General features: G+C 40.7%; 1 protein-coding gene across 3 annotated transcripts in view; it reads right to left on the bottom strand.

Moving 5' to 3' along the window:
- MTMR8 (myotubularin related protein 8) overlaps positions 1 to 17,582 on the bottom strand; it is a 23,622-nt gene extending 6,040 nt beyond the window's left edge. For 2 of the 3 annotated variants that reach the window (XR_010606886.1, XM_065643464.1), the window contains exons 1-11: positions 17,483 to 17,582; positions 15,820 to 15,942; positions 14,986 to 15,148; positions 12,541 to 12,698; positions 10,880 to 11,008; positions 9,236 to 9,370; positions 7,205 to 7,337; positions 5,419 to 5,528; positions 4,006 to 4,131; positions 2,391 to 2,440; positions 192 to 392 (exon numbers count right to left, since the gene is read on the bottom strand). Coding sequence is in view for 2 of the 3 variants with exons in the window: in XM_065643464.1 (XP_065499536.1) it covers positions 192 to 392; positions 2,391 to 2,440; positions 4,006 to 4,131; positions 5,419 to 5,528; positions 7,205 to 7,337; positions 9,236 to 9,370; positions 10,880 to 11,008; positions 12,541 to 12,698; positions 14,986 to 15,148; positions 15,820 to 15,942; positions 17,483 to 17,506 (1,352 nt within the window). In the remaining variant the exon portion in view is untranslated. Of the gene's footprint in view, positions 1 to 191; positions 393 to 2,390; positions 2,441 to 4,005; positions 4,132 to 5,418; positions 5,529 to 7,204; positions 7,338 to 9,235; positions 9,371 to 10,879; positions 11,009 to 12,540; positions 12,699 to 13,429; positions 13,583 to 14,985; positions 15,149 to 15,819; positions 15,943 to 17,482 lie in introns of those variants that run through there. The other variant, XM_065643465.1, reaches the window with a different exon arrangement.

Below are 17,582 nucleotides of genomic sequence, written 5' to 3'. Positions count from 1 at the left end.
CGGATATAATAAGTCTCTGGGGACTAATCTGTAATTTTTTTTTCACGCTGTAGAACATAAGCATCTATCAAGACAATGTTACCCTTAACCAGTCTACGATTACATTAAAAACACACAAACACACACAACCTGCCCCTCTCCTGACATTTAAAGTGACTTTCAGACTGTTGGCTCTATAAACTCCAACTCACTTCAGATCCTCACGCTCCTTATGACAGGTCCCGAGGAAGTTGCCAAACTGGCAGGAGTAGACGTGGTCATGGATTTCAAGAAGGAAACGCTCGTTAAACTCAAACGTGCACGGGAACTGCTGCATGAGCTGCCAGACACACTCCACAAACTGCGTGAAGACGGGGGACACTTCTTTGGGGTCACCGTACAAATGGCCACACCTGGAGAGATGCAAACGCAACAGGGTTAAGTCCTGCACCACCCCACGAAAAACAAGAATCCCCTTGCCATTAAACACCTGGGAGGTTTTCCTCACTATTAAGAGTAAGAAATTATTCTGCAGAGTCAGAAAACAACCCCCTGGGGATTATCTTGCAGCAACTGTGCCACCCTCAGCATTACGTGTTCTCCAAGGGTACCTGGTAGGAGCGATGAGAATTGCGTGATGTCCGTTTTTCTAAAGTAAAATTCGTGATGGAAGAGCCCACGTAACAGACTTGCAAGCATCACACAAAATATTTGCAAAATAGAAAGCCCTGAGCCTATGCTATGATGTCAGCACAAGGAAAAACAGGAAACATTCTCCAAAGAAACATCTGTTGCTCAACTATAAGAGCCTAACGATAGCCCTTAATTGGGGAAAAAAATGTTGACATCAGTGGGGTTTTTTCTGTCTGCCAGGAACAATAAGAAACGGTGTGGGGGAAAAAGTGTCCTTTACAATCTTTTATGGATGTGAAAGTATTTTGTGGTGCAGGTGTAGCCACAATGGGCTGCAACAGTCAGAAAAACCTCATTTTGCTTCATGTGGGCATCAAGAATGAAATCCTGGTAAGCAATTACTCAGAAAGAAAAAGAAAAAACTCAAAGAAAACTCTAAAACAACAATCAAAATATATTTTTACAGCTTTAAATGACATTCAGAAGAACCCTACTAGTTCTGCACAAATCTAGCCAGGATCTATCGGTGTTCATTACAACCCATCACAAAAGAAAAATAACCAGAAAAGGCATTTTTGAAAGCAGCCAACACTCTGTTATACTGTAATGACTGTTAGTGCTTAAGTGAAAAAAACCTGGGGCAGAATTCTCCTTTTCTAGGATGGGATATAACCTGGGTATCCACTGAAAGGAACATGCTATCCCCAAACTTCAGTGGAATAATGAAGATTTCTTACAACGGAGATCTGAGCTGACGAAATCTCAGTTCCTTGTTCTGCGATTCCAACCACAATACCCTAAGCAGCAGCAGAAAGAAGGACTGATTTCCCTCAGAATTGTACAGCACCAGCCATCACTATAAGAATTATTTTGTCCACTGGAATGCAAGTTCATATTCTCAGTCAAAGCTGAAATTCATGTCTCAAGTACTTTCTGTACCCACTGCCAAGTTCTTGTATTTGGAACAATCCTTTCTAATAGAAGAAAAGAAAGTAGTGGTGAGGTGGTTGGTTTGTTTGTTAAAGCAAGAAATGTGAAAAGAGTCCCTAAAGAAGCAGAAACAGTGACCACAGAACATTCATTTGGCCAATAATGACCAAACAGCAGTTTCTTTGACTGCTGCTTCTTATATACCAGTATAAGGCTGTGCATATTGCTTATTTTCCCCAGATATGCTTTGCAGAAACAGATAGGTTTTATTATTAAAACCAGCTTCACATCAAGAGCAAAGCTTCAATCAAGTTACTATCACTGAACAGACTGGTCCCTTCCCTCCTCATAGTCTGAAAGAATATCTCAGTTACTAATTTTTATATGATAAATATATAAAGTAGTAATTGAAGGTAATATCCACATTAGATGCAGGCTATCAATTACAGGAATGACAGCATTTTTAATCTGCCTAGAGAACACAGGTCAAATTGGGTTTGAGCACTATGTTTGATGCAAGTTGATGCTCTGAACTTGGTAAGAGTCTTGAAAAACATCAGCTGAGATTTTCTTCCAGGAGATGATTGCAGAAGAATTAACATGCCGCGCCGGAACACTCCTCATATAACACAAATGCGATTTTACGAGTAGGAAAAAAAGCAGAATTCAAACAATTTGTCCAAGACCATATGATACAGTAAAGTAAGAAGAAAAAGCACTGATGAAATAACAACCCCAGCAGATACTGCCTTTACGTCATCAACTCCAGTATTTTCCAAGTCTTCTCTCCTCTGCCCTGTATTTTCATTTAATTTTTTCTCTACACCCAAGATAACATGTGCTCTTACCTGTGTGCAAACTTGTGGCCCATTGCAATCCACTCTTTTTCGATTAGAACCTTCAGTTTCAAAACAGAGGTTAAAAAAGAGCATTACTTCGGTTAGAAAAGGCAAAATGAAGCATTTAACGTTAAACTCTCAAAAGCTTACAACCAGTGCTACCTGCTGACTCTACTGTTACTATTTTGAGAGAGTTTCTATATTGTTAAAATCATAAAATATAAACACACAGAGCTAAAAGAATTAAGAGTTTAATATTACACTACGTGCTATTTAATTTGGAAAAGAATTATGGTGATATTCAGCAAAATAAATCAGCAACTGCAATTCAACAAACGTTTAACACACAAATAGGAATATAAGTAGTACAGCTGTGTATTGAGGAGCTCAGGATGAAACCAGAAACACCATATGGCTCTCTTTTAAATAGAATGTCTTTACCATATATAAGAAAACAACAAGAAAGCAGTATTTTCCTTAAAAACATGTCTCCTAAGGAACCAAATGACTGATGCTGAATCCATTATTACTTGCCTCGCTGGATCATATTTAAAGATCAATTCCTGATACCATCATCTAGAGACTTAAAGAACAAGAGGAAGACAGAAATTCCTTTGAAAAGTTATATTGCTTTTCAAATTTTTCCATTCTTTACACTTCTGTTGTGTTCATTTAGGGATGACCAGTTGTAGGATTTGTGTGTATCAACCATTTGCTCAGAGGACAGACAAGCATTTGTCTGGTTTAGTGACTGTTCCTGGTCCTAATCAAAATAATGTTCCTTAGTTCACACAGGATTGTCCAGAGCACAAGCAAGGCCCAGGCACATTTCACACTTTGATGTAATTTTAACTGTTGAAAGATTGCAGTATAATCCAGATGCAAAACCAATAAAAATGGCACGAACTCAAGGAAACAGTCCTGGCAGTGCAACACACTGGAGGAGGCAAAATTTGCATTGTTCTGATTTCAAGGTTTCTTTTAAGGAACTCTTCTGAGGAAGAGCAGCAACCTGTATTTCAGGTATTTAACAAAAGGAGATAAATGGAAAGATAACATCGCAGATCGCACTATAGTTACACAGTGACAGCTTCAAATAAGAAAAAGTCTGCAGTAGAAGCAAACAGCCAAATTCATGTGCAATGGCTTTAAAAAAAAGGTCTTAAATGATGCACAGAATTTGACGTGATACACAGAATTTTACACGATACACAGATTACATGCTGCTCTGTGCACAAGAGTGAGCCCACCCAATTTTAAAACCCAGCAGATAGGAGACTATTCACTATACCATTCTTAAACAACAAGCTTCTTCCCCAGTTTTTTGTGGATTGCTGCCAGGACCGCATCCTTTGCTCCCTCATCTCTTGCTGAAGTGTCTCATTAGTGGCTCTCGTGGACATTCAAGGAAACAAAGATTTGGGAATTGGAAATCAAATGCTGCCGTTTTGTGCCCATGCTGTTCAGAGCAATTAAAGCTTGTTTATAGAATCAAAGCTGGTTTTATATAGGTCACCTACTGTTCACTCCCGGAAACGGCCTAAAACACTTAATTAGGGCCTGTTTACATTTCAAACCCAGGAAGCACTTTTTGTTTTTGAAGTTCCATCATTTGTGTTCTTACCATGAAGCCTTTAAAAGTCCTATAAAACGGATCTAAGAGGAGGCTGGCCAGGGAGCAGACCTGCGCCGTGCGATCCCACCCATCCGAGCAGTGCACCAACACGCTGGCATTTTCATCTTTCACGGCCTGCGAAGGAGAGAGCAGACACAAGAGCTGAGCAGCTTTCCGGGTTGGTTACTGTAACTAAAAGCTATCCCTTCATCTGCATTTACCCACCTGGCCTAAAACTCAGAGGCAAAATTTGTCATTTCTCATCTGGACATAGAAGTCTGGGCACACAGCCATCAACCTATCGGAAACCCCAACAAATAAAATGCTGTAGCATGAATTGTCAGCACCACAGACCGTCAAGAAACAAAGCCCCTCTCATCTCAGAACATTCTGTCTTCTGAAAGGCCAAGAATTCTCAGTCCTCTGAGGAAAAACTTGACAAATGAGTAAAGAATAATAATTGGACACATGGGGACCAAGAATTTCTCAAAAAATAATTAGAAGAGCTCATGCCAGCTTCCTCCCACACAGATCACCTTCTTCCCTTTGTACTGGTGGCAGAAGAGAAACACAAAAGAGCTGCTTGCTTGCTATGCAGGAAAGTTTTAAGAGAGAAAAGACAACATTTACAAAAAGTCACTACTCCTTTACCATCACTGAGGAGCCATGGGACTCAGTGACTTTTCTCCACTTGCCTGACCTGCAAAGCCACAAGCTCTGCGGAAATGAGGAGGCACTGAATAACCAACGTTGGCAATCCCCACATTGCAAAGAACCAGCAGAAAATAAAACTGATCTGAACAATCCCCCATTCAAAGCAGAGCAGTTTAATAACTAAAGAGCACAAGGTTATGAGTTGTTTGCACTACTAAATATATTGCAGCATTAATAAAGGTGAAGTTCTCTGTTTCAAGTGAGTTCTACTAAAACCTGGATGACTGCTTGTTACAAGACAGTGAACAGGAAAATGTCTCGACCCCTACGGTATTTCATTTAATCACAGGCAGCATCTATCCTGTTTCCACAAAAACAAGATAGAGTCTTCTATTAATTTTTGCTCCAAAAGATGCTTCCTTTTTACATGGATAGCTGCCTGGACACTATTTAAATTGACGTTATGAACTGTAACTAGGGCTTATTTTTGGAGTAGGGCTTATATTTCGAGCATCCTCCAAAATCCCGAAAAAAATCATGCTAGGGCTTATTTTTGGGGTAGGTTTTATTTTTGAGGAAACAGGGTAGGAGAGAGCCAGCAGGGTGACCCACTTGATGTCCTCCAGCTGCAGGCTTGGTTTTGAGAGCTGAGGCCAATCTGAAGAGTTTTCCACCCTCTCTCCAGAGACAACTTCACAGCCTTGGAACAGTCCCTAACAGACAAGTACAGATTTTTTAATTCATCTGCAGGTTGGAATACAGTTTTACCTTGGCAAGAAAGACACCTGCATCCATCACAGCCTTAATGTGCCGTAACCAGCCCGAGTTCTCCAGCCCAGTGAGGAAATCACTCATTGAGGGGGACTTTGTTTCACACACTAAAAACACAAACAAAGGAATTAGCTGACACTCCATTAACACCACCTCTTTCTTTTTCCCACCTCCTCATCGTCTCTTCACAGCAACAGAGCTGGGTAGATCCTAAAAGCTGTTTTTTTAATCAGCAGCAATATCCTGTCTACAGGACACAGAAACTACTGTTTGCATGCTTAAATACACAAACCGGATTTTTTTAGCTGTGAAAGAACGTAAGAATCTGAAAATATCTTTTTTTTTTTTTTTTAAATGGCAACTACTGTTTTTCAGCTGAGTTTTTGCCAACAAAGGAAGTGTTTAGTGATCTGTTACTTGAGTATAAATCCCCATCGCACACACATCTAATGACCACTAACATGCGGTCACCATCACAAAGATTTGAAGCAAGGAAGGTTCTAATTTAGAGAGAGAAATAACAGGCATGACCTTGAAGGCAACTCAGATGCTATGCTGAAATCCAGCATAGAAAATACTTATAGTAAAACAGTTCAATAGTCCATAAGCACCACCACCAGAGATTTTATCACTTTCAAAGAAGAACATGGGAACAAACCAATATTTATTCTGCCTCTTCTTCCACCACAAAATAAATCTGCCAGGAACAGGCAACTGAAGGTTTATTTGTGATCAGGCCAATTTCTTTGTGCTGCGAACAGCCTCATTTTTCTGCAAGGTCACCACAGATCCTGCAGTGTTACCTGGCCGGGCACTTGGCAGCATCAATTCTTCAACTTTTATGAAGCAAGATGATGACCATTATGCTGGTTACTAAAATATTAAACTCATATTTTGAATGACAGCACTTGTATTACATTTTAGAAAACTAAGCACAGGGACCAAGCAGAATGATTTGCAGCATCTACTCTGGTTTGAGCCAAGCTACACCATTGCCTTTAATGGAACTTCTCCAGAGTCATTTAGTGAAAATATGGGCTGGGTCCACCTCGTGATCTCCAAGGGCTCAGGTAAGTCTTTCTTCTGCCTTGCTTTGCATTTTTCCCTAAGATCAATCTCAGAGTAACTTAATTATGTGAGCTACTCTGCATTTTAACATATTTTAATGTATTAAAGCATTAATTTAATATATATTCATGTGTTAAAAACAAGTTTGGTTAAAGAAATCGAATATATTAAAACCAAGAAATACATATGTATGAGATTAAAGTCTTTGGGAGATCATGCCAAAGTTTTATTTCAAACCAGAAATATTGTTAGCACTGAAATACTCCAAACTAAACATAGCAAACCCCAGAAAGCTATTTCCTCAACAACCTATGCTAATTTTGTTTCAATAGCTCACAAAGTAACCAGGAGACTCTCTTAATGGTAAAACGTCATATTTCTCTAGCCTTTTTCATTTAATTTGTCACATTTAAGAAACTCACATTTTATGTAACTGACACAATTAAGGAATGTTGTTAGCATTAGTTACTATTTTTGAGCCACTATAAAACTAAGCACAATAATAAAAAATGTCTGGCAGGAAAGCATTTTAACAACATCAATACTTTCAGCCACCTCAATACAGCAAATAAAGTAAGATATTGACGTCGCTTATCTGTTTCCAGATAACAGCCAAGTCCACGTGCACTTGTGCACGTAGCATTTAGATATTCAGCAAAAAGTTCTGCCCAAAAGTAGGTGATGAGCAGTGGTCCCTTGCACGAACCGTACCCACCTTCCAGGAGTTTCTGCAAGCTGTTCCGCATCACGTGGATGTTCTCTATGCCAATAAATTTAAAGCGAATGTTATCATAATTATCTTCATTCTCATAACCCTTCCCGGCAGCTCGGTTGGCCATGGCATTTAACTGTCAAATTCAAGGGAGTGGGAATAGGACAGAAAAGAAAGAAAATTACAACAAACAATACACAGAAATGAGCCTGTTTTGCAAGTCCTTCTGTTTTTAAAATCTCCCAGAAAATATACTGAACAAATTTGTTACTCAGATGTTCTTCCCCACCTCCCAAACGTTACTTCCAACTGTTTCACTAAAATTACGCCAGTGTCTCCAGTCCATTAGTCATATGTAGAGACTCACTAAGCCCCTGGATAGAGTTTCTTAGGGTAGGCAGAATCAGAACTGTGCCTAATTTCAGAATATTGCTGTCATCAAAACAGGTAAAGAGACATTGAGTCTGTCTTAACTGGGAAGCTACGTAAAAACAGTCAGACAGAAGCATATGAAAGTTAAACTAGGAAAGCCATTTTTACGAGTAACATACATACATGGTGGTATAGAAATAGAAAGAGAATTCCAAAGCTTTTCACAGACATACATGCACAGATGAAATAAAGCCACCTGAGGGAAACATAGAAATATTAAAGTTGAGCAGAAAGAACACAGCACCCAACTGGAACTGCAGAAAAGAAGTAGAAAAGAAGTCAGTTGCTCTAACAGTTACCCAAACCAGTTCAAGAGCTACCAGGAAATCTTTAGCAGCAACCCAAAAACAGAGCATCTCAACCGCCCACATATTAATTTGGTAAGAGGAGTGATTTGCCTCCATAGAGAGAAGGAAGAGTTGGATATGTTATATACATCTTTAGAACAATTAAATAACCCTAGTGCTTCAGTTCTACCATTGTGTTAGAAGGAGAAAGGTGATGAGTTATAAATTCTCCCTTTTCCACCAAATACTTCAGAACAAAATTACCATCGATGATGCATTTCAGTGGAACATCTATAACACTGGAAGCTGTCTATACCAACAGAACATGCAGTGATTGCTATAACCTATTCTGTAATTATGTGAATGTTTATCTCTAGGGAATGTCATGCTACAAAATGCCAAAATACATTTTGGAACAACAGATGAAACATTTCCTTTTTTCCCCAAAAAGACTTTTACCTTCTTGCCTTCGCCATAGTTTAACTAAATCTGTAGTTTCTATAGAATAACTGGAATATCTGAACAGTGAAGCAGTTTCTCAGAAAGCTCGATTTTAAAATAATCAGAGCATTTTAAAATCTTTGTATTTAAATAATTGTGTACTACGAAAATCCCTGCATTCTAATTTGCTTATACCAACAATCCAAATCAATATCCTTACAAGACAATAATTTGAATTGGTTTCTAAATTCAGTTCCTCAAGATGACAGTCATTAGAGACTTCATTTTGTGAATGTTTCTTCAATATCCTCTTACATGAACACCTCAGCAACAAAGTTCTAGCCCCAAATAGTGGCTACAGGCCAGAAGAGCTGAACTGTATTAAACTCCAAGCTATGCATCATGAGAACATTGGTGTTATTTTTACAAAGGCAAAGAAATGGAGGAATTGCTTTTCTCAATTGTTATCAGACTCCACATAGTCCCACTTCTTCCCAGGCCTGCTGATAAAAGCACTTCAGCCTGGTGGAACCGAATCCTAAGGCTTCTTTCTAACTCAGCACATTATGGACCTCGCTCTCTGGGGGAAAATACTTCACTGGCTCAGCCAGCTTCAGCTCATCCTTCAGACAAACCTCAACTCACAACAATCCAGAGCACAACATTCTTAACAGCACTAAACAGTTTTGTTATGCACAAGCATTCATCATGTTAAGATACCAAACGAGGAGCCCGATACCAAACTCAGGGCTGACACAATTTGACCTAATGCAGCAGAAGAAAGCATTAGCAGAGTTGCGAAAGGATGAACTGGAAACAGCATTCCAAACTCAAAGGCGAGCTTTAAAAGTAGCCAAACACCCCAGGCAGATACCTTTGGCCTTGTGTCTACAACATACATGAAGGGGCTCCCATGGTTGGCTTCTCTGATGGCCTGCAGCATCTGTTCATCCTCCAGACAGCGTGCACTGAACCCGGCAAGCGGCTGGCTGCACCGGCATATGGCAGCCTGCAACACAAACAACGCGAGGGCTGCTGCAGATTCGCTGCTGCACTGCCCTCCACAACACAAACTGGTCGGTTTTAAGCATCCTCTGTTTAACAGAATCACAGAATGTCAGGGGTTGGAAGGGACCTCGAAAGCTCATCCAGCCCAATCCCCCCGCCGGAGCAGGAACACCCAGATGAGGTTACACAGGAAGGTGTCCAGGTGGGTTGGAATGTCTGCAGAGAAGGAGACTCCACAACCTCCCTGGGCAGCCTGCTCCAGCCTCTGGCACCCTCACCATGAAGAAGTTTCTTCTCATATTTAAGTGGAACCTCCTGTGTTCCAGTTTGCACCCATTGCCCCTTGTCCTACCACTGGTTGTCACCCAGAAGAGCCTGGCTCCATCCTCCTGACACTCACCCTTTCCATACTGATCCCCATGAATGAGGTCACCCCTCAGTCTCCTCTTCTCCAGCTCCAGAGCCCCAGCTCCTCAGCCTTTCCTCACACGGGAGATGCTCCACTCCCTTCAGCATCTTGGTGGCTGCGCTGGACTCTCTCCAGCAGTTCCCTGTCCTTCTGGAACTGAGGGGCCCAGAACTGGACACAATATTCCAGATGCGGTCTCAATTCCAGATGCAGTCAACTGAAAAGCTGCTACTTAAACGGATGTACAGAAATACTACTGGATTATTTCTCCAAAGTAGAAGTTTAGGAATTTTGAGAAAGTAGTGAGGCTAAGGAGCCTCGCTGCAAACTTTTATTGCTGTGTTCTCAAACCCGCTCTGCCTGATGATCAGTATCCCAAATGTTAGCATTTCTTGTTTTCTACTTAGTTTCTACTCTCTGAAGCATTATTTTGTACAACTTTGCTTATTGGTTGTTACTGTTCCACACTCAGAACTGCACTAAGTACGCTTCAGGGAAATTTCAATAGTTGCCAGCACAACTACATAGAGTTGCCCAGGTCAAAGGACACTTCCTCAGGAAAACGACAATTTGATGTGACAGCATTTTGCTGACATCTGCATCAAAACACTGCTGAGACAGCAAAGCTAAAAATTTACATTCTGGTCTTCAGTGGAGAGGAGGAAAAAAAAAAAAAAAAATCAAACTGAAACCTTCACTTATTCTGACCTAATGGGGATTTACTTCAGGGTGGTTCCCTCCATCAATTCTAAGAAAATCCAGCTGAGTTAACATGTACCTTGTTAAAACATTATTCAACATACCTAAGCAGTAGAATTGAAAAATCCCCACGTAACAAGGCATTGCTGAAAGCTGATAAATTTCCAGACAGGAAGCTTGGAAAGTTTGTGCTTTTTGCACAGCTGTGGACACATCCCAAGTGTTTTTTAACCAGCTTATTCTGCGATTCAGAACAAACTAATACTAAAACTGTTAAGAGAAGCACAGTTCTCAAATACAAAATTAATATGCTCTAATAATTATCTAATTCTTTCACTGGAAGGGGACTGGACAAGAAGGGGAACCCTTACGCCCCACAAAGACAGCAGACGAAGAACTAACATTGTTTTCTTTGTATAAGTAAGAAAGCACCGGAATCCGCCCTCTGCTTCTGAACCTTGAACTTCCGATCACCACGGCCTTATTAGCAGCTCTAGGCACCACTATTTCTGGAGGATATGTGTTGCAAACCTAAGTGAGAGGAAAGAAAAAAAATCCAGATATCACTAGCAATTCAAAATTCATGACAAATCCGTTTTTAGCTTACAATCTAGCATTTGTAAACAACAGGAACAGATTGTTTGCCACAGCTTATCTAACACAGTCAACATCTGAAGTTTCGAGCCGTCAAGATGCATTTCAAAAAAACAACACAGGAATAGGAGCAAAATAAAATAATGTGAAGGAAACAAATTTTGCAATTGAACCTAAAAAAACAAAACAAAACCAGACTGCACAGTACACGATACATAGTAAAAGTTCTTTAAATCCATAAATTTTATGAAAGTTTCTGATTTATCACGAAAAGAGAAATTAAGAACAACCGTAGTTTAAAAGTTCCCTCTAAATCCTATTCAACTTGAAATGAGCTTCCAGCAATCAGGCAGCATCCACAGAGACCAGCTTTATCCTTTCTCCTCACAGTACAGTCTTTTCAGCCCGTAATTCACAGATAAGCTATTCTCCAAGTCCGGCTTTATTTGAGGCTTGAAAATTTAAGACATAAGCTGGAAACCCTGAGGAAATTATAAAGCGCTGGCACTTCAGAGTTACACATTCACAAGTGAAGCTTCAAAGTGATTAATGATTTTAGATGCCCACATTCAGATACCCGAATCAGCTAATGGAAAAAACACCTCTGGCGTCATATCTCAATTCAGGTATCCAAGATACAGTCATTTAAAATTACCAGTCGCTTATGATGGCACAAGATTTTATTTCTTCAACCCAAAGCATAACAGTAAAGAAAATGAGTGGGGAAGGGAGTGGAGAGCAGGGGGAAGGGATTCAAGACTGAATATATTGGTATCTTCCTTAGAGTTATTTGCTTTGTCTTTTAGACGAAAACATCTGACTGTACACAACATCCAAAGAAATAAAATAGGAAATAATAAGAAGCAGGAGTTTGAGTAAGTTTCCTGAAAAATGCTTTTCATTTAATGTTGTGTAGATCCAACCTGGCCTTACAGGGAGAAAGAGAAGAAAATTCCAGCAGCAGCCAGTTAGGACCGAAATGACTGAGAGCCCTATTTAGCAGAAGATCCAGCCAAGCAAGGAAAAAAAATGTCTGTTTTCTGTTACTGTTTCTTCCTTCCTTACCTAGTCCCTTTCCACTCTGGCTCATTCCCCCCCAAGCCAAACTGCTGCCATTTATTTCTCTTCCGCACATCTGTCACCAGCCTGGTGGGACAGGGTTTGGAAATACCAGAAGCAGCTAAGGGTACTTCAGGCTTTTCAGAACAGATGGTTTGACATCTCTCTGGAAAAATGAGTATCTGGTGCTTTGCCAGGGGGATCAAAGCAAACCAAGGTGACTCTGCAGCTCTGTTCTGTTCTTCCATAACATCGTTATCCGCAAGTTCACATCAAGACGATGCTGCTTCGATTAAAACCAACTGAGCTCATTCCTCCCCAGAGGCATCACTTATGCAGCAGTGGAAAGACTGCTGTATGTCATTAGTAACAGATACGGCACCTAAGTGGCTACTTTGGGCAAGAATTACCTCGTAGTCTTTATTAGCATCCGTTATTTCCCAATAGTCGTTTGGAATTCCCATACGTTGGTAATCTACTTTTAAATCAATCAGCTTCCATCCAATCTCCCGGTTTTCTTTAGACATTTTAGGATTATAAGAGAAAGCATAAAGTTCTTCAGGCTTCGCTGGGAAGAAGAAAAAAATAATTAACTAGTTAGAAAGAGATACAAAGACATAGGGAGAGGTCAGCACTTCTTCCTAAAGCCCAACTTTTGGATAATCCCACTGTGCAAGGCAACGAGCTGCAGGCTGACCACTACTGATAAAAGGACTGAAAAACATTACTCAGTCAAGAAAGATCAGGAGACTTAGAAATTATTTACTATAGAAGCCAAAGGGCCATGCCACTGCACCGCACAGTTGGCTATATTTTAATAACAGCTATTTTGCTTAGGCTTCTGCCTCCTCAAAGATCAGAAGCATGAAGTTTTCTTGTATCACTTTGCGTACTTCACTAATCTAAGCAAACTACTTTAGACTGATTCTTGCTCCTTAAAAAAACCCCAAAAAACAAAACAACACCTGAGTACCACACAGAGGAATATGGATATTTAAAATTTCTCAACCTCACATTTACAGGTTTTTGTTGGGGGTAGTACCAAGTGCCGACAATTCACATTCAAATCCTTGGGAATTTCCAATTTTCAGTTCCCATATGCTGGGAGATACGCTGAAACATTTTGTTAGAATTAATTAAAACTTCAAAGTAGTAGTTTTTCCTGAACAAATTATTTCCTACTGAATTTACTGCAACGGGCATGTTAGATGAGATTTACACAAGAATTAATCGATAAATGAAAACATACATTAAAAGATATATTTTCTGTGAAGAGTTCGTAAAACAGCTCTTGCGCACCTTTAAGTTCATTGTTTAACAGTGAGTTCTGAGCCACATGGAAAACTTGATGGATGTCTTGAATATTACTGTCAGCCCAACAAAAGCTTCAGGCTGTGTCTGACAAATGGTAATTTCTTCCTCCCTCCATCTCTAGCATCCCAGTTTCCTTCCCTCTCTTCATAAAATGCAAATCCAACCAATCTCTCATTCAGCTGATTCCCAAGGCAGCAGCAACAGAGTGAAACCTGTCAGAGTCTGATAAAGTAGCCAGGTTACCGGAGACGTAACCCATAGCTGTCAGTCATGCATTTGCAAATCATAAATAATTATATGCTCTGCCAAAAAAACCACAAAGGAAGCATACGTACAGAAATTTTAAAGCAACAAAAGGGAACTGTTAAAATCCATAAATAGAACAAAGAGCTACAGCATATTACACCAATAACCACAAGACAAAAGAAACTGATATAATCCCCTGCAGTGCCAGCTCCCACGCTTCAACATGCTACGTAGGTCTCTAATTTTCAAAACGGAAAGAACAACGACAGCTTCTAAACATAACACCAGAAACTTGCCAAGTACAGCATTAGAGTTAGAACTCTGGAACTAAGAAAACTCCAAAGCTCAGAGGACAAGAGAGATGCTGGGAATAGACACAAGCCTTAACTTCAATCAAAAAAACCCCGAACTTAGCAAAAACCATTTCTACCACAGTATTCCTATTCAAGTCCTATGTGATGGCCAGCATGATGCAGACTGGTGCTGTCAATTCCCTTCCCTTACACTTGTGACTTAATTACAAAATGCAATTACAAATGGCCTCCTTATAATAACATCGAACTCCAACTACTGGTTCGACAAAGGGGCACTTCAAAAACCAGAAGCCGCCGTAGGCAGAAGCCAGGTAGGAAACTTGGCGGAATGCTGTCCTGCAAGAACAAGGAGCCTGAAGGTCCATCTGTGATGGACCAAATAGCTGAAGCCAAAACAGAACACAGGCTTTTGAGGATGTTTTTCTTAGGAGCGACTCCAGGTCAGGGCAGCCAGGGTGAAGCACAGCACTTCACAACTGAAAGGAGACAAAAACTAAAGAGCAGCCTAACATGCTATTAGGAAACAAATTAAAGATGCCAATGTTTAAAGCTTTATTTGTGGGAGTCCAGAATTCTGTGAACACCTGGATCAACTGGAAAGGGCAGAACAACACGCGGCCAAGGGGTAAGTCACAGAAATGCTTTACGATGACCCAGCATGAGCTACAAGAAAAAAAACCTGAGGTGCTGCATACAGCCTGAGTCGGGAAAACGAACTTTGTGTGGGTTTCTCAGAAGTTACTTCTGGGAGACCATCTCATTCCCACTGCCACAAAGATTTGTGTTTAGTTCAGAAGCCAATGCCCCGGTCCACAGGGCAGCACTTCACTTACTGATTGTGTCTGGCAGAGGAAACCGATTCTGATTTCACATCCTTCCCCTCATGCACTGACACCGCAAAACCCACCGTCGGGCAGGCAGACGAGCCTTCCAGCTTCAAGCATTTCAGGGATTTCCAAACCAGACTCCCATCCTACATACCTGGTTGTGAAAGTTTCAGCAGTGAGGTATACACTTCATGGCAGTCGCGTTCCTGCCCGATAACAAAGTGCGCCATGCGGAAGTTCTTGCAGTGAATAAGGAGTGGATACCCAGCCGTGGTCAGAGGCAATTTTTCTACAGTTGCAATATGGTGATGCAGAATCTGAAAAACAGGAAATAACGTTTTTCAGAAGCCACTGATAAGGTTGCGAGCAGTACAAGCAGATATTAAGTTCTTGCAATACTATTGGCTATTTATGCTTAGTGCATCTAACTAGCCGCAGAAAATGAGTTTACCTGTGATATTTATCAAACAAACATAATAAACATCCAGACTGTGCACCCAAAGGCTAGATAACTAAGCACAAGATCTAAAAAATACAGACACATAATATAAATTACTTTTAGAGACTGATCTGCAGCTCAGTTTACCAGGTTCACTTTGCTTTCCCTCCACTCCACCATATGCAACATGTTGTCATCCCTATTTTACTTTAGAGTTAACAAAAAATGCTGCTAATTTCAGTGCTAAGTTTGCACTTGTAAAAGCTGTAAATTCAAGTTTGGTGGCTTAGTATGTTAAGTTTGAGATAGGAAACTAGACAAGGTTTTTGTATTACTGGAACTAACACTAACTCAGTGAGTGACCTCCATCAAGTTACACTACCATTGCGTTCATTTCCTTCCAAAACAGCTGTTTCTGTTAAGCATTTGCTATCAAAATGCTATAAAAGACCACTACAACTTTGGAATTCACACCTGTTCATTCTGGATACAAGATATAAAGTCATTTTTACACTCGTGTTTAAACAGACTCCCAGTATCACAACATACCCATGTTTCTTTTCTGACTTCAGCAGAAGCATCTACATAGATGAGGTGGGTGGCTGTCAGGTATAACGTCCCATTTGCTGCCTTCCTATTTGTATAGCGATCTAGTAATTTCACATTTTCAACCTGCAACATAAAAATAGTATGAGAAAAGGAATTTAACTTTGACCCAGGAAATATCTAAGCACCTGTTGAACAGCAGTCACGTAACTGCTAATACACAACACAGGAAGAAAGACAGAAAAATATAAGAATTAAAGTCTCCCCCACAATATTAGTTCAGCTTTACACTATAAATTCAAATTATTTCCCCAGCAATTAGAGCCAAAAAGGTTAAGCAAATAGCCAAGGTTTAGCACCAGTGTGAATAACAGGATTGCTGGATTTGGAGCCAAGATGATCGCAGTTCATTACTGTGCAAGGCTGCAGAAATAACGAGACAAAGGTCTGTGAAAGGAAAGACTGTCCATGTTCAGGACAACCACACTGTTGCTGGGAAAGAAACAGCCCTCTCCAGTCTGACTTCCACCTGTTCAGTCGCTACAAAAAAGTATTAGTAGCTACTTCTTGTAACATACTTCCCAGGCATGTAAGTGTCCTTCATAAACCACACTAAGCTAATTAATAAAAAGTTCTAAAAACATCAATGCAAACATAATAAAATATTGAAGTTTTTTAGATTATTTGTTTGATTCTCTCCTGGCCGCTTTGCTTCTTAATAACCGTAGATGGAATTTTTCTTTCATCATGAAGCAAAAGTAATGGAAAAAAATTTTTGAAGGACAACGAAAACGGACAATTTATCAATATACGATACATTAATTCTGGGTATAGAATGTGTAAGATTTCCTTAGGGGGTCATTGGTCTGAGAGAAAGCATGAAACATGTCAGCAAAAAAGAGCAGAGGTCTCAGCTGTATGTTTTCCTAGTACATCATGTTTTTCAGCACATATTATTATTATATCTAATATTGCCCTTTTTCAGGTCTCTAGAGACAAGCAAGTCCAGCAAAGCACCTTAGGCGCACGGGTAACGAGCATCCCCAAACTAATATCCTAAAGAATAAAACAAAATAAAACACAGCACCCTTTGTGGTATTAAAATAAACAAATGAACAAATGGATAGGCAGTTGCCTGGAGTAAATACACATTTTTTTTTTAGCTGTCATGAGCGCAGCATTACCAGAGCTCCCGTTTCGCTTCGTTCAACTGGAAAAGCACATTTTAATTCACTTCTTCAGAACGAAGGGGTCTGTGCACTTTGATATAAAAAAAGTTCACGCGAATCCCACCCAAAACCACCTTTCGACCGGTATCTTTACTAAAAATTTCCTTTCCAACACCACCAGAGCAGGAAACACCTCAACAACCACCACAAGCAGCTTTAAGCTTCCCAGGCTCATCCGTGACCCGCCTGAGAAGCACAAGGGGCGGTCGGCGATACCTCTGCCTTGAAGGAAAGCGAAGGTATCTGGTTTATTGGAATTCATCACGACCTTAAAATAATAATTTTTTAAAAAAGTAGTTGGAAAGGCAGGGCGCTGCCCGCCCAGCCCCGCCGCCCCTCAGGGGCTTCACCTCAGCGTCCCGGCCCAGGGACCCCCCAGCGCCGCGGGGATCCCGGCGGGAGGGCGGCGAGGCTCCCGGGGCGGCGCGGCCCCTTACCTTCGGGGTGGTGATGTGCTCCATGGCGGTGCCGCCCGCCTCCCCGGCCTCACCTCAGCCCGCCCGGCCGGCCCGGCCTCCGCGCCGCCATTTGCCCGGC

This window comes from Caloenas nicobarica, chromosome 12 (assembly GCF_036013445.1).
Source record: "Caloenas nicobarica isolate bCalNic1 chromosome 12, bCalNic1.hap1, whole genome shotgun sequence".
NCBI lineage: Eukaryota > Metazoa > Chordata > Aves > Columbiformes > Columbidae > Caloenas > Caloenas nicobarica.
This window is presented reverse-complemented; position numbering and strand designations above follow the sequence as displayed.